Genomic DNA, 18,231 nt, shown 5'->3' with positions numbered 1-18,231 from the left:
CAAAGTGTGTTAAAAAGGCAAGCCTGAAGGCTCTGTGCCTCAATGAGAGGAGTATTCGGAATAAGGTGGATGAATTAACTGCGCAGATAGCAGTTAATGGATATGATGTAATTGGCATCACAGAGACATGGCTCCAGGGTGATCAAGGCTGGGAACTCAACATCCAACGGTATTCAACATTTAGGAAGGATAGACAGAAAGGAAAAGGAGGTGGGGTGGCGTTGCTGGTTAAAGAGGAAATTAATGAAATAGTAAGGAAGGACATTGGCTTGGATGATGTGGAATCGGTATGGCTGGAGCTATGGTATACCAAAGGGCAGAAAACACTGGTGGGAGTTGTGTACAGACCACCAAACAGTAGTAGTGAGGTTGGGGACAGCATCAAACAAGAAATAAGGGATGTGTGCAATAAAGATGCAGCAGTTATCATGGGCGACCTTCACCTACATATAGATTGGGCTAACCAAACTGGTAGCAATACGGTGGAGGAGGATTTCCTGGAGTGTATTAGGGATGGTTTTCTTGACCAATATGTCAAGGAACCAACTAGAGAGCTGGCCATCCTTGTCTGGGTGATGTGTAATGAGAAGGGACTAATTAGCAATCTTGTTGTGTGAGGCCCCTTGGGGAAGAGTGACCATAATATGGTAGAATTCTTTATTAAGATTGAGAGTGACACAGTTAATTCAGAAACTAGGGTCTTGAACTTAACTAACTTCGGCGGCATGAAGCGTGAATTGGCTAGAATAGACTGGCAAATGATACTTAAAGGGTTGACGGTGGATAGGCAATGGCAAACATTTAGAGATCACATGGATGAACTTCAACAATTGTACATCCCTGTCTGGAGTAAAAATAAAACAGGGAAGGTGGCTCAACCGTGGCTAACAAGGGAAATTAAGGATAGTGTTAGATCCAAGGAAGAGGCATATAAATTGGCCAGAAAAAGCAGCAAACCTGAGGACTGGGAGAAATTTAGAATTCAGCAGAGGAGGACAAAGGGTTTAATTAGGAGGGGGAAAATAGAATACGAGAGGAAGTTTGCTGCGAACATAAAAACTGACTGCAAAAGCTTCTATAGATATGTGAAGAGAAAAAGATTAGTGAAGGCAAACGTAGGTCCCTTGCAGTCGGACTCAGGTTAATTTTTTAATGGGGAACAAAGAAATGGCAGACCAATTGAACAAATACTTTGGTTCTGTCTTCACAAAGGAAGACACAAATAACCTTCCGGATGTACTAGGGGACCGAGGGTCTAGTGAGAAGGAGGAACTGAAGGAAATCCTTATTAGGCTGGAAATTGTGTTGGGGAAATTGATGGCATTGAAGGCCGATAAATCCCCGGGGCCTGATTGTCTGCATCCCAGAATACTTAAGGAAGTGGCCCCAGAAATAGTAGATACATTGGTGATCATTTTCCAACAGTCTATTGACTCTGGATCAGATCCTATGGACTGGAGGGTAGCTAATATAACAGCACTTTTTAAAAAAGGAGGAAGAGAGAAAACGGGTAATTATAGACCGGTTAGCTGGACATCAGTAGTGGGGAAAATGCTGGAATCAATTATTAAGGATGAAATAGCAGCGCATTTGGAAAGCAGTGACAGGATCAGTCCAAGTCAGCATGGATTTATGAAAGGGAAATCATGCTTGACAAATCTTCTGGAATTTTTTGAGGATGTAACTAGTAGAGTGGATAAAGGAGAACCAGTGGAAATGGTGTATTTGGACTTTCAAAAGGCCTTTGACAAGGTCCCACATAAGAGATTGGTGTGCAAAATCAAAGCACATGGTATTGGGGGTAATGTACTGGCGTGGATAGAGAATTGGTTGGCAAACAGGATGCAGAGAGTCGGGATAAACGGGTCCTTTTCGAAATGGGAGGCAGTGACTAGTGGAGCGCCGCAGGGCTCAGTGCTGGGACCCCAGCTCGTCACAATATACATTAATGATTTGGATGAAGGAATTGAAGGTAATATTTCCAAGTTTGCAGATGACACTAAACTGGGTGGCGGTGTGTGCTGTGAGGAGGATGCTAAGAGGCTGCAGGGTGATTTGGACAGGTTAGGTGAGTGGGCAAATGCATGGCAGATGCAGTATAATGTGGATAAATGTGAGGTTATCCACTTTGGTGGCAGATTAGGAAAAGGGGAGGTGCAACGAGACCTGGGCGTCATGGATCATCAGTCATTGAAAGTTGGCATGCAGGTACAGTAGGCGGTGAAGGCAGCAAATGGCATGTTGGCCTTCATAGCTAGGGGATTTGAGTATAGGAGCAGGGAGGTCTTACAGGGCCTTGGTGAGGCCTCACCTGGAATATTGTGTTCAGTTTTGGTCTCCTAATCTGAGGAAGGACATTATTGCTATTGAGGGAGTGTAGCGAAGGTTCACCAGACTGATTCCAGGGATGGCTGGACTGACATATGAGGAGACACTGGATCAACTGGGCCTTTATACACTGGAGTTTAGAAGGATGAGAGGGGATCTCCTAGAAACGTAAAAGATTCTGACGTGACGGGACAGGTTCGATGCGGGAAGAATGTTCCCGATGTTGGGGAAGTCCAGAATCAGGGGACACGGTCTTAGGATAAGGAGTAGGCGATTTAGGACTGAGATGAGGAGAAACTTCTTCACTCAGAGTTGTTAACCTGTGGAATTCCCTGCTGCAGAGAGTTGTTGAATATATCCAATGAACTGGCAGCAAGAGGGATTTAGATATGGCTGTTACGGCTAAAGGGATCAAGTGGTATGGAGAGAAAGCAGGAAAGGGTTACTGAGGTGAATGATCAGCCATGATCTTATTGAATGGTGGTGCAGGCTCGAAGGGCCAAATGGCCTACTCCTGCACCTATTTTCTATGTTTCTATGTAAGTAGAAAGTCAGTTATCTGTAGACAAAATATTATCTAACTGAAACTAATTGAGTCTGAATATCAGACAGCCTTGGACCTCAGAATTATGGCATTTTTCCTGATATTTGACATTCAGTTGCTTGAGCTGATGATTTACTCTGCAATAATACATTTCTTAAAACGATCCTCAATTGGTTAAGAACGCCAAAATAACTGGAAAGCTGTATCCTCCTATATTCTTGGTTCTAAACACAACACATTCATTTTTAAACTGCTAGCAAACTAATACATCTTTATACGTAGATAGAACTAGCAAGAGAAGCAAATTTGAAATTATATTAATATAGATCGGTCAGTGAACAAAAGGCATTTATAATGCAACTTTCACATATAGTAATTGTCACAGGGTGCTTCACAAAGTGAGAAATGTACATTGAGCAGCAGTGAAAGAATTAAGCAAATGCATGGTCAAAGAATTAAATTCTGAAGAAGCCTTTCAAGGTAGAAAGAGTTGGAGCAATGAAGAGGGATTTAAGGAAAGTTTTCCATAGAGTGGGACCCAGAGGAGATTGCAGAGTGGGATCAGACTATGGTGGGATTTGTAAAGGAGGATTTTAAATTCAGTGTACTGGGGCAGTCGGAGCAATTGGAATTCGTAAGGACAGAAGTAATAAGTTTAGGTGATGGAATTTTGGACAAGGTATGGTTTATGTAAAGCAAAGCACAGGAGGCAGATGGAGCAAGTGTTGGAGAAGTCGGGGTAGATTTTAATTGAACAGCGCCCACTGAGTGACCGACAGGCACAACACACCTGTCATTACTGAGGAATCCACGGTTTTCCTGCCCTGCACCATTTGTATGGCCTGCATACATGCCATACACAATCCTGCCCCCTGGCTGGGCTTTGAGCTTGAATATTGGACAGGAAACAGGACCGCAGATATTGGGGGCTTTGCACAACAGTTCCCCAGATGTAATGAGGAGGAAAATCTACCTCGACAAGTGCAGAAACATTAGATTAACAATTTATTGGGGAAAGCACTTATGTCAATGAACAACTTGAATAATGGTACAAAGTTTCTTGCTCAGGTACGGAAACTGCAAACTAATGAAATGACTAAGGACCATCGAGAAACAAAGTTTAACAGGAGGAATCCATTCAGCCTTTCTTGCCTGGCTGAATTTGACTATTCACAAAGGCTGATTCTGCACAGTTTAATTTTCCTGAGATCAGATATATAATTGATCAACAGATCTCAAAGGTGCTCTAAATTAATGATAATTTCAGCTTTACGTTTCAGGGAAAGAAGATATTACCTATGATAGTAAAATTTCTCTTACTTGTGACCAATTTCATGAGCGATTGTAAATGCAGTTGCCAGGCCAATGTCCTCATTGATACTGCAACTCCTTTCTGGTTCACACATGCCACCCACTGGAGCTAGACCTGTAACAGGATTGTTTATTTAGCTTAGAAAAATAAGGATACAGTTAAACACAGGTATCAGCAATTCACCCCTTGGCAGCATAGGAAGTTGATCTTGAAAGGAAGATGATGTTATCACACACAGCATGCAAATGAATGACATATTATCAAAAATACTAACAAGCCATTCTGCCTGCAATATTTCTGCTTGCAAAGCGAAAGATATCAGGTCAGATATAATAATGGCCATCGGTTTAGCCATGGTATGAGTTTTCCTATACAGCCATTATACTGGAAACATACTGAGCTGTTCTATACGTTTACTTTTTTCCAGAATGGCTGGAATGAAGACACGGGGATGTTAATAGTAAAAGGGTGTCACTGTATCCGTTCAGACAGGGACCACTGAACTGATCGAGCTGACGTTACCCTTCCATTTGAAAATTAGATGAAATATTCATCGCAATTTTGTTCCGAGTAGTGGTATGAAAAGATATGGTGAGATAAATTGCAGACCTATTGCAATACTTTTTATTTGTTTGAAAATTATAAAGAGTCACCGAAACATATTGATGCCTTCCTCACCCTTCAATAGCAGCTAAAAACAGCAAATGTATTTGAAAATGAAAGAAAACCCCCCAGATATGCATTTGTCTATAGGGTAGTGACAGTAGATAAAAATCAAGATTAAGGTAGACTTTCCCTTTTCTAGTTTTTCCCCATACCAGGGAGCAACAAAAAAAAAATTGCTGAATCTGGAAGCTATTCTGCACAGCTCGGCCAATGGTTCCCTCATACTAATGTACAATAAATCTCCTGCTGTAGGAGTGTAACACTGGAACGTGCAAAATGTTCAGAACCGATGGTACATTTCTGTAATGACACAAATAATTAGATTTTGTTTCAATTAGACACAAAGATTTCTCAGATGTAACATACCAATGGACACAATCATGACACGTTACCCTGCCTCCAAATTCCACAGGCTCCAACTCAGACATTTATGCTGTGGTAGAATTGTGCTGTAAAAGTGGTTGGTTCTATTTGTAACATTTGCTCTATAATCAATTGTTATAAAGAATGTTCCAGTTTTTTAATATGCCACAATGCTGTTTGGTTGTGTTAACTGTATTGAATACTGGCAAAAATGACTGACTGCAATGTCTGGTGCAAAAATATATCAAAGTCCTTGTTTAAAAAAATGAATCATCCATCATATAAAAACAGTGGTCCAAATATTCATCAATCTGCAGCAGTTCCTTTGGTGTTAAGCGGAAGAAAAATGGGCAGTGACCAAGTATGGCAGAGACCTGTCCATTAGTGTTCAGCGTGCATTGCTGCTTATGTCACAGAGGGGGACGGGAGCACACCTGGATGCAGTGGTAAATTACTAACTCCATGTTAATGACGTGGAAGTGATACCATTTTCCTCTTCTTAGACCAGACAGGCATTGGATCTTAAGACTGCCCATATGAAGGGTGCTTTAGAGATCTGCTGGCAGTACTTAACAGTTGAAGAAGTTTAAAGGGACAGGAAGCCAGGTTCAAGATTTTTGATTGGTTAAGTCTCAATCCTTTCCGCCACATTGACAGAGCAAAGCAGACTAGTGCCTTCAAAACAAAGCGGGGTTGGTATATTAATGCGTACACCTGAAAGTTAATGAGCTAGCCACTGAAACTATTATCTAGAACAATCTGGGTCAATGGATAATTTATTATCCTATTTCAGCCAATTCCAGTAGGCATTCACATGAAATTTATGTTCATGTATATGCAGCATAGGACTTTTGAGTAGGAATACAATCTTGGAAAGGTGGTAGCCAGTTTAATTGGCAGCTCCACTGGTCAATGACTAACACATGTAAAGTAGTTGTGAAGCCTACCGAGGGGCTTGGTCTAGGCTACAAGTTAAGATGGAGCCAGCCAGGATCTTAGCTAGGGCTGACCAGAAATAAAAAAACTGAGACAACGCATTTACAAAGATCACAATGTACAGTTCACATAATAAAGGGGTCTCTCATTGTTCCCTCACTGGGTTACTTGTATTACTAGATATTGGGCAGTAAAGACAAACTCCTGAACACAAGGAATGCAGACTCTGCTTACAGGAAGTGCTCCTGCTCACAGCCTCCATGTCAGACTGAGATTGCGTGATAGGTGTAAGTTGTCTAGAGAATCTGAGCCTCAACTCAGCTTATTCTTTCATACCTGAAAGGACAACCAGGAGTGAAGTGTTACTGACAAATGTTCATTCTAATTTGGTGCCAAAATGCTGACCGGCGAATGCAAATTTTGCAGTAGGTGTTGGCATTACTGAATTGGATGTAGAAGGTATATTAATTGATGTACCAACTCTGAACTGGGGCCATCTCCTGCCTCTTCATCCAAGATCTGTATTTGTAGAGGATGTACCATCATCATGCCTCTTCAGTTGTCCTCCTTTCCCTGTTTTTTTAATGAGTGTACTTCTCCTACAGGAGGCATACACATAATCTTTTGTTGCCACTGGTGCGATGTCTTCATTGGTGATCCATGTACCAGGGTGCTATGTATAGGTACTGTGCTGACAGAAACATGCAGTAGGCAAGTGATGGGCATAGGAGGAGGCTGAAGGAGTTTTGGCTGTGAAGTTCTGCACTGACTGAGGTGTAGCTGGACATGTGAGGTACTGAGAAGTGATGAATACTTTGTAATGACTACCCATGGGGATAGAAAAGAAAGACTTGCATTTATATAGCGCCTTTCACAACCACCAGATGTCCCAAATCGCTTTACAGCCAATGAAGTACTTTTTAAAAAGTGTAGTCACTGTTGTAATGTAGGTAGCCAATTTGCACATAGCAAGCTCTCACAAACAGCAACGTGACAATGACCAGATAATTTGTTTTTGATATTGATTGAGGGATCAATATTAGCCAGGATACTGGGGATAACTCCCCTGCTCGTCTTCGAAACAGTGCCATAGAATCTTTTTACGTCCACCCGAGGGGGCAGACAGGGCCTTGGTTTAACGTCCCATCTGAAAGACAGTACCTCTGACCGTGCAGCACTCACTCAGTACTGCACTGGAGTGTCAGACTAGATTTCTGTGATCAAGTGTCTGGAGTGGGACATGAACCCACAACCTTCTGACTCAGAGGTGAGGGTGTCACCCACTGAGTCACGGCTAACACTGTAAAGTGGAATTGGTTTCTGAACCACACTACTGAAAAGCTAATAGTGTATTCCGGGAAAGCCAGATGTGCACAAAGCTGAAGTCTTCGAGCTACAGTACGCGGACGGCGCCTGCGTCTGTGCACACACACAGGCTGAACTCCAGGACATAGTCGATGTATTTACCGAGGAGTATGAAAGCATGGGCCTTATGCTAAACATTAGTAAGACAAAGGTCCTACACCAGCCTGTCCTCGCTGCACAGCACTGCCCCCCAAACATCAAAATTCAGGGCATGGCCCTGGACAACGTGGACCACTTCCCCTATCTTGGGAGCCTCCTATCAACAAGAGCAAGCATTGATGACGAGATCCAACACCGCCTCCAATGCGCCAGTGCAGCCTTCGGCTGCCTGAGGAAAAGAGTGTTTGAAGATCAGTCCCTCAAAACTTTCACCAAGCTCATGGTCTACAGGGCCGTAGTAATACCCACCCTCCTGTATGGCTCAGAGACGTGGACCATGTACAGTAGACACCTTAAGTCGCTGGAGAAATACCACCAGCGATGTCTCCGCAAGATCCTGCAAATCCCCTGGGAGGACAGACGCACAAACATTAGCGTCCTCGTCCAGGCCAACATCCCTAGCATTGAAGCACTGACCACACTTGATCAGCTCCACTGGGCTGGCCACATAGTTCGCATGCCAGACACGAGACTCCCAAAGCAAGCGCTCTACTCGGAACTCGTCCACGGCAAACGAGCCAAAGGCGGGCAGAAGAAACGTTACAAGGACACCCTCAAAGCCTCCCTGATAAAATGCGACATCCCCACTGACACCTGGGAGTCCTTGGCTATAGACCGCCCTAAGTGGAGGAAGTGCATTCGGGAAGGCGCTGAGCTCCGAGTATTGCCGCCGAGAGCATGCAGAAATCAAGCGCAGGCAGCGGAAGGAGCATGCGGCAAACCAGACTCCCTGCCCACCCTTTCCCTTAACGACTATCTGTCCCACCTGTGACAGAAAATGTGGTTCTTGTATTGGACTGTACAGCCACCAAGAACCCATGCCAAGAGTGGAAGCAAGTCTTCCTCGATCGCGAGGGATTGCCTATGATGATGATGAAAATGGTACAATTTTTTTTGTACGACAAATATTTGGGAACTTAAACCTTTTTGGAACACTTGCAAATTCAGGGTTTTGGCCCATAAGTGGTCTGAATGCCTTCTGTTGGGATGTGCCCATAGTGTTCAATTTTCAGCTATATGATTGCATAACCCAGGGTTGAAACAATTGTGCCTATTTGTGATCGAAACTGACATTTGCCTCTCTTGCATGTGCCCTAATGTTCATCTCTTTTCAAAGGCAGACTGAGAAGACACTTGGCCAGATTCAAATTATTTAAGCCATTTTATTTTACAGCAAATGAACACAGAGAGCAACAGTTAGATTCAGACCCACCTAGTTCAAACAGTACACTTGTCTTTGAGTAATGGTACAAAGTAACACAAATGCTATACTTCCTCACATCTGTGGGCCATCTTGCTTCTAACTGCCTTCGTGAATTCTAACCTTCGGGGTCTGGTGAAAGCTAGGTCTCACAGCTTTCTGTTTAATTTAAAAAAAACGTCAGTGAGTGCTTCTATCTGCTTTTTTCTCCCTTGTTCACAACCAGAGGGTGCCAGACAATCCCTGACAAGCACCCAGAACCAGGGACCTTCCAATATAATGGGTGTGATACATTTGGTGATGACGGAGACATTCTAATAAACTGCTTATTGGTTTCAGTCTTTGGGGAAATAACTTCAATGGCTGGACCATTTGCATTTTAATGACCTTTCAAGCTCTGTATTTCTTTAAAAAAAAGGTCTTGTGTGAACACATGTTTCTTTAAAGAACTAACATTTCAATGCAACTCTTTTCCATTTGCAAAAATGGTCAAAAATCTTGAAACACTTTAGCACTTTTATCTGAATTAAATAATATCTTCTGAGGTAAATTCTGGAAACATTTATGATTGACAGCAACTGACCAATCACAGAATATGCTATTTGTTGCAAAACCACCCATTTTCCAAGAAATGCAAAAATTGCTAACAGACGTTTGCTGGTGCGAAATACATTTAATAAAGCAGTCACTTAGTATTCTAGAGAGACCGAGACAGAAGTGCTATAATACCATGCAATAAAAAAAGAATTTGGCTCAGTCAATCATTATAAATAATTTGCCCTGATCCCGACATTGAGTGTTACATAGCATAATGCTGATATGGTTAGAAAACAACATCTCCCCCAACTCACCATGAACAATGACATGGAAATCCACTAGTAATATTATACGATACGTCAAGCACACAACCTAAGCACATTTCTTGTGTTATACTTTGTCGCATTTCCCTTTTAACTTCTGCTGCACATTCTTATATGCAAATTTCTTGTACCCAATTTCTTGAAAATACCTTTTTTTCAGCTCATTGCAAATTTATTCTAGCAGAATGCAAGTTACATTTAACTGGCTGATGAGCAAATGTATCGATTACAATTCAAATTTATTAATTCTTACACTCTTAAGGCAAACTGAATAATCCAATTAAATCTTTTAAATCACCTGCGCCAAAATTTTCATCTGCCATTTTTTCCCCTCGGCCAACTGATAAAAATAAGGGGCCAGATTTTGCTGGAATGAGGCATCTCACGACATTAGTTAGACTTGTTCATGTATGTTTACGTATTAAAATGTTTTGCCCACAAAGTTGCTGGAAGTGTGAGCTGATAATGGTACAGTGAAGGCAACAGGATATCTGGGACCTCAGTGAACAACCGTCTATCTCCTTAGCCAATGAGATTTAAGGATTGAGAAATAAACAGAGGAAGGACTGAAAAGGAGGGTGAATTAGAGTGAGTGAATTCAATGTCAAATCAGGTACAGAAAAAGAGGGATAAAAAGGAGGGAAAGAAAGATTTGATAGAGAGAAAAAGGAAAAGTAAAACAAAAATGTTTTAAATTTAAAATAGTCATTTTTAAAATCTCCTAAAACAATTCACAACCTGAAGGAATGAAACTCCACACTTATAATGATTTACTTTCTGGGTAAGAGAGATTGATTGACAGTCATTAACAATTATTATGTCTTTAAAAGGGTGCTTACACTTAATTCCTAGATGTAACTTTCTGTGGCGAGTTTAATGGGCAAGTAATGAGCAAATGTAGCAACTTCATGAAAATCACGGGGAGGTGGAGTGTGAGATGCCGTTTTCGTGGGTACAAGAAATTTGCAAATAAGAGTATGCAGTAGAAGTTAAAAGGGACACAGCGCAAGTAATATGCATGCCATCACAGCGGATCGGCACAAACTGGCCAGGAACTTGTGGCAATTCACAATTCACAGACATTTCTTCCTCGCCAATGTTGCTGGCCGATTTGCATTGTTCAGACGTCGTTATTTTTTTCAGCAAAATCTGGCCCCATGTTTCTATCATAAGCAAAACATACACATTTCACAATAACATGATAAAACTTAAAAAAAAAAATCTTTTCTCTCTTTTGAGTACGTTTTTTTAATGTTTTTACTTGAAGGTACCAACCTCTGTTAAAGGCCCTGGCTTGGATTTTTACTTGATATTTTTGGCCACAATTATCAAGTTGTTAACTGAAGAGAGATCCTGAAGTCTGAATATATGCAGTGTGTATAAATTTTCCAGGATGCATCAGTGGCATTTTGAAAGCCCAACTGAAAGAATGTTCTTCATCAGCCTCTACCAGTATGTATTCATTTGGCTGCTATTCCAAATAATTTGAAGAAAAGTTGGATGGCATATTTAAAAAGCTTCATTCAAGTAAAGCTAATATTGAGTGTTTTTAATGCACAAAGGCTGTCTGTAATATCTTTAAAAGCTTTGGTATAGCATCCTAATATAATCCTACTTACTTTGAGAAAAAATAGAAAGATTGTAAAACAAGAGGTAGGATTACACTGAATGCTTTAAACCCAAATTACATGTTATGATATCTTACCTAGAGTTCCACAGGGTTTGTTCTTGTAGATGCAAATGTCATACCTGCAGGAACAAAAAAAAAATAGGTCAACGAAGTAACTTATTTGTTTGAACAAAAGGGAATGGGACTGAAAATCTGTAGTACCATTCCAAATTATAAGTGGCAAGTAACAAGCACACCACACAAATGCCGAGCAATGACCATCTCCAACAAGAGAGAGTCTAACCACCTCCCCTTCACATTCAATGGCATTACCATTGTCAAAACCCCCACCAACCACATCTTGGAGGTCACCATTGACCAGAAATTCAACTGTAACAGCCGCATAATTACTGTGTTTACAAGAGCTGGTCAGAAACTGGGTAATCTGTGGCAAGTGTCTCACCTCCTGACTCCCCAAAGCCTTTACACCATCTACAAGGCACAAGTCAGGAGTGTGATGGAATACTCTCCACTTGCCTGGTTGAGTGCAGCTCCAACAACACAAGAAGCTAGACACCTTCCAGGACAAAGCAGCCTGCTTGATTGGCACCCCATCCACCACCTTAAACATCGACTCCCTCCACCACCAGTGCATTGTGTCTGCAGTATGTGCTATCTACACGATGCACTTCAGCAACTCGCCAAGGCTTCTAAGACAGTGCCACCCAAATCTGCGACCTCTACCACCTAGAAGGACAAGGGCAGCAGGTGCATGAGAACACCATCACCTCCAAGATCCCCTCCAAGACACACACCATCCTGACTTGGAAATATATTGCTGCTCCTTCATCGTTGCTGGGTCAGAATCCTGGAACTCCTTCCCTAACAGCACTGTGGGAGCACCTTCACCATACGGACTGCAACGGTTCAAGAAGGCGGCTCACCACCACCATCTCAAGGGCAATTAGGGATGGGCAATAAATTCTGTCCTTGCCAGCGACGCTCACATCCTGTGAAGAAAAAATTGGGCAGCGTAATAGAATGTAATTATTTCTTTTTTTCCTCTTTTCATCAGAAAGAATTCCTTGATGTATTTAAGAGAGTGGTAACCTGGTGCAGTTTTATTAATACAGCTGAAAATGGGTTTATACAGCCAAAATAAGCACTTTTAATAAGGAAATCCGCCACCTGTTAGTAACCTGATTTTAAATCATTGAAAATTACTTAAAAAACTATATGGAACCATTTAATAGTTTCATTGGTGTACACTAGTCAGTTTCTTAGTAAATTAAATATTTTTTGATATGAAAAAACTTTTAAAACGTGCCTAGTCATGCCTGTACACTAAGAAATTGTGTGCAATTTGAAGAGCCTTTCTGAATCAACGCAATCTTGCAGTTTCGACTTGAGGACATGACAAGTTTCACGGGCGTGGTCTGATCTGGGTGAATTGAATCTTGAACCAGCGTAAAAGATCGCAGAAGATACAAACATAAGTGGTTTTGGGCGAAACTCAAGTTTAAAATTCCCCGTTCTTTTGCGCTGGTTCGGCTGATATTACTCACGGAAACAGGTGGAAACTCTTTACTGGACAAGAGAAGGCTCAGGAGTGATCCTCAAGTTCCTGAAGGGTATAGACAAACATCGTTTGCCTGAAATTTTTGCAAGGGTTCTCCCAATGTCTTGCTGTAACTTCCGCAGGCCATCAGCAGTGACTCTACAGAACTGGCGTAAGCAGCAATTTATGCCATTTCTTGGGTGTTCCGCTTATCTTCTGCCAAAGTTACAGTGGGAAATCAGGAGAACACAGCGGACATTCTGGAAGAGGAATGGTAAAAGGACAGTTTAGATTTAGATTTAGAGGCCGCGATTTCGCCACAAGCGGCGGGATCGATGCGGCCTGGGTTGGTGGCATGTGGTAAGCCCACTCCCAACTCGAACCCGCTCTCTGTCCCAAATCTTCCGTTAATGGGGTTTGTCGGGCTTCCCGGCCAATTAAGAGGAAGCCAGTCTGATGACGTCATTTCTTAAAGGGACCATGTCCACATTGCTTTGGACAGTTGTCAGTTGATAGTATTGAGGTGCTGCAAACATTCACAAGCACTGCACAGAGGTGCACGGCTGCACCCAGGCTCTCCCATGACTCCCTCCAGATGCTTATGGAGGGAGTCACAGCATGCAGGGAAGGCCTCTTCCCTCCCCAGGACATCCATGTAGCCTGGTTGCACAATGCACAGGAGGGCACAAGCAGGGAAGTTGTCAGGAGGAGCTGCTGCAGTGGCGCAAATCTTTCAATGATCTCAGTAGACCACGAAACGTTACTGCAAAGCCACACTCAACCTCACCCTGCTGTGCCACACATCACATCCCCATCAGTCTGCTTCCCTACTCTACTCCTGCACATCCTTACTCACATCAACTTACCTTGCACCTCCACCCATCCCTCTCTATCTACATTATCACTTCTCCATCTCCCTAGCCACCCCTCACACTCACCCTCATCCTTGTCCAATCATACAACTAACAACACACAAGGGTAGGCACTTGGGTCCTTTAGCCAATGTTCATGTAAAGTTTATGTTGATGAGTTGTCAAATATTGAAATCTGTATTTTCAGCACTTCGCGTTCTTGAACAGATTTGTGTGCATCTTTTGGAAGTGACTTAGTGAATTGTAGTGAATGGTCAGACATAGGGGTACCCCCCCCACCCGCCACCCACAATGGTGATGAGTGTGAAAGGAATGCTTTGGGCATTGTAGGGATGTGTTATGGTGTTGGTGTGGGGTGGTGCCAACCTGGCGCATCATGTGGCAGCCAGGGTGTACAGCGTCATGAAGTAAATGTGGCTATGGTGAGGCCATCCCTGGCCTATCGGGCAGCAATGTGGTCGGGTGCTTTATCCTGTGCAGCATCAGGTGATTGCGGAGAAGGTTGGTGTTGCTGTTGGCAATGCTGGTGTGTTTTGTGATGCTGGTTTGGGACTGATCGTGGTAGGAATGTGAGGGCCAAGCTAAGATTTTTTCAAGGGCACCGATGCTGCTGGAATAGATGGCAGGCAAGGTTGAGATGACAGAAGCGTCCTATCACTAGTGAGAGAGGTTGGTCTAAGGAGGCGAATAGAGCGTTCACTGCAAACATTTCCAAACTGCATACAGGTCAAAAGACATTTCCAAATCCTGAAGGCTTCAGCCTCTGACATTGGCAAGTGAACAGCTGAGAAATGGCAGCTTTTATATCACTTCTGCAGTTGTCAACTAGTCTAAGTGATGGAGTGTCACTGAGAACCCAACTCCACTTACCTTGCGTATTCTCCGAGGGACAGCAAACCCATCAAAAGTTTGGTAAAATTGTAAGTGCCTGCTTTTGAGCCTCTTACTGAGCATGATGCGCCAGGTTGGCACCACCCCACACCAACACCATAACACATCCCTACAATGCCCATGGCATTCCTTTCACACTCATCACCATTGTGGGTGGCGGGTGGGGGGGGGGGTACCCCTATGTCTGACCATTCACTACAATTCACTAAGTCACTTCCAAAAGATGCACACAAATCTGTTCAAGAACGCGAAGTGCTGAAAATACAGATTTCAATACAGATTGTTCAACTATCTTTCAACAATCTTAATTAACTGGCCCGCCGCTTGCTATAGGGTCTGCGATCCGCACGCAGTCGACAGGTCAGAAACTCAGAGGCGGGTTCAGAATAGGATCCCGACCTGCTGTCAATCAGAGCCATTTTGACAGCAGACCCGCCTCCAAACCTGCACTCACAGGGCTGGGAAGATTCCGGCCAAAGTGTGGTGAATATATGAATGGACTGCCAAGGGAGGCAATGAGAACTGATTGTATCAGCAATTTCGGGTGACAGTTGGATAAGCACCCAGAGAAAAATTTGATGGAAGGATATAAGAGGTATTCTATGATATAGGGGTTGATTTTAACGGGAGGTGGGTTTGGTGCATGGAGAGGGAACCTGGGGCAAGTGACGAATTCTCATCCCCACATCATGGGAAACCTGGGGAGATTTTAGCCTCAAATCAGTATCAGGGCAGTGAGTGGGTGCAGTATTTGGGGTGGCAGGAGGGTCACCGACAGGGACCAAAGGTGCGGTCCAGAGGTGTTTGCAGTTGGGAGATGGATGTGGGGGAGCCTGGGGCACAGGAGGCCTAAGGTTTTCTTGTGGCTCCTGGAAGTTTCCTAGACACTGGGACTGACCAGATAGATTGCAACGTTCTTTTGCGGTTGTGGAAATTTGTTCCCAAGTACTTTGGGAGCTGGAAAAAAAACATTTCACCATTCTCAAGATTAGCACAAAATGAACACTTTAAAAAAAAAAATAGAATGAGCCAATTGCTTGTCTGCTATGTGAATCAGCTCATTACAGGAAGCCAATCCTGGTCACACTTGGATTTATTGCTACCCAGAGAAGAAACTTAAGATGAACATTCTCAAACTGTTCGTCTACAAATATGCTGTTTTATTGAATGCCTTTCCTTCACTCCAGCTCGCCTAGAAATAACAGTGAAAGTAAACCAACATGAAAAATGACTCAACACTTTATTTTACAGCAGACTTCCTAATACACAAACAACAGAGCAGGACTTAAAGAACAGACAAGAATGCGACTTAGAAAAACTCACTAGCAGTGGAGTGAAATTTGAACAGAAACTGGAGAGTGGGATTCAAAAGTATAAAACAGCAGGGCTTCTCATCTGCGTCCTTCTTAGCATCATTAAGCTCGAACCGATAATTACATTTTCCAGTTACAAACCAACAAAAAACAAAAATTCAATGAACATCTATTTACAGCACTGTAGGAAGGCATTATAAAACAGTGAAGAAGAAATTTTAAATATTGTTTGCGGGTCACATTGGCTGGCTCATTGCTGAAGAACAAATTTTTAACGCTACTCCCAGCTCGGCTTGCTCATGGCTGGGGACCCGGGGCCACAGCCAGCTCATAGCTCCGAAAATAAATACACTTTGTTCCCAACGGGAATCCCTGGCCAGGCCATATGATGGCTGAATCACTCTTCCGGGACACAATTAGGAAAAATAAATAGGGAAAAATATATTACAACTGTAGCATCAGTGCAAAATGGTTTCAAATGTCAGCACTTGAGCTGGCGTCAGAACAAAAATGGACTGACACGCCTCCGATGAGCTGAGGATCTGAAGCCAGGAATTTCGGCATGCTCGGATCACATTTCAAGTGAAGCACATTTCAAGTGAAATATATACTTATTTGAATTTTAATTTTGATTAAATCATCCTTAGAAATTGCATTTACTGAAAAAAAAATTCAAAGCATTTTGACTGATTTGTGGTAACTTAGTAGCTAGAATACACAATCACAGGGTGGCTGGCTAACATAGATAAAACCAATTATATATGTGGACTAGAAATTTATAATGGGAAAAAGTTGAGACTCTTTCCCATCAATTTATCCTTGGCAATCAGTTCTAGAATGCAGGGGGTGGGGTGGGGGGGGGGAAAGAAAAGGCTACCAGCTTCCGCGAAATTGCGTGCAAGTTAGCGTTTGCATAAAAACAGTAGCGCCCCGGACTGCTGTGCCTCCAGCGATTACATCATTGCATGCGTGGCGACTCCTTTTTGTCCCGCGGTGGCTCCTTTCCGCCCTGCAGCGGAAATTGGCCAGCGCCCCGTGAGGCACCGTGACATTGCCTCCACTTCCTGTGGGGGGGGCGGTAACCAGAATTTCACAACCGGGGCGGGACTTCCGTGCCGGGTGCAGGAAGTCCCGCCTCTCCTCGGTTACCACCCCTAAACGGGGCGTAACCAAATTTCGCCCCCCTACATTTTCTATTCTCTCATTCTACCCTTATCTAAAGGAATTCCTAAATATTTGTACCAGTGGTTCCACAGAATATCCTTGAGCTCCCTAACAACTCTGGAATTAATCCTATCTGGCAAAATGCTTTATACACCTGGATCTTGCCAACAATATCCAGCCACCAATTTTATGATGCAAATTCTATTACACACTTCATTTAAACAATACTAGAACACTACTTTGCTGTAGTCTTTGTACTGTCCTGTTCCTTTGTAAAGATGGAATTAAAGAACGCAAAGTGCTGAGGCAGGGAATTCATTTTGGGATTCTGATAGCACTGCATGATGTATGAGAAGTACCAATTCACGACGGGACGCGATGACATCTGAGGCATTATATTTGTGCCCATTATTATTCCAAGACCCACTTTTAAAGACCCTGCCAATCCTACATTACAGAGGAAAGCGGTCTTTACCGCCCCCACTTCATAAACTACAGGATCAAGGTTATTTATGTAAGGAAATCCATGGAGGACATGTAACAAAGACCTTGAAATACAATGTAAATGCTAGAACTATATTAGAAATAAAAAATGGTGGAACAGAAGACATATGCATCTGTGCCAGGTATCATGAGCAGCGCTGAATCATGGTTAGATACAAACTATATCAAGTTCCATTAAAAGGTTATAGAAAATTTCAAAGGCATTTGACAAGTCAAAACAAAAAAAAAGGGATGAGTAGCTCGGTTCATTAAACAGAAAATTGGGGATGAAATTTGTCTCGGACGATGTCTCAAAATGGGTAATAGTGAATTGACAGCCATTTTTACACTCCCCTTGATTTTCTTTTCTATTACCTGTTTCGTGCTACCTCCCAAGACCAATTTCACCCTCATTGTTTCAAAAGACGGGAAGGGTATTGGTGAAAAGGGAAATCGAGAAACAATTTGGGTGAAATTAAATCAGGCAGGTGATCTAATGTATTTTGACAGCAAGTGTAGACCTTAAGGACAACAGATTCAGCAAATTGAGGAATGTAGAAAATTAGAAGGACTATAGAACAGGCTAGTGTTTCTTTTATGGGGGATT

At 42.7% G+C, this 18,231-nt stretch overlaps 1 protein-coding gene across 1 annotated transcript in view; it reads right to left on the bottom strand.

The window, feature by feature from the left end:
- Positions 1 to 18,231, bottom strand: part of LOC139229187 (A disintegrin and metalloproteinase with thrombospondin motifs 6-like) — a 175,725-nt gene that overhangs the window by 104,612 nt on the left and 52,882 nt on the right. Inside the window, exons 7-8 of the mRNA XM_070860839.1 lie at positions 11,440 to 11,483; positions 4,193 to 4,298 (exon numbers count right to left, since the gene is read on the bottom strand). Coding sequence (XP_070716940.1) covers positions 4,193 to 4,298; positions 11,440 to 11,483 — 150 coding nt within the window. The remainder of the gene's footprint in view (positions 1 to 4,192; positions 4,299 to 11,439; positions 11,484 to 18,231) is intronic.

Source organism: Pristiophorus japonicus, chromosome 18 (assembly GCF_044704955.1).
Source record: "Pristiophorus japonicus isolate sPriJap1 chromosome 18, sPriJap1.hap1, whole genome shotgun sequence".
NCBI lineage: Eukaryota > Metazoa > Chordata > Chondrichthyes > Pristiophoridae > Pristiophorus > Pristiophorus japonicus.
The sequence above is the reverse complement of the archived record's forward strand: the minus strand, read 5'-3'. Positions and strand labels throughout refer to the sequence as shown.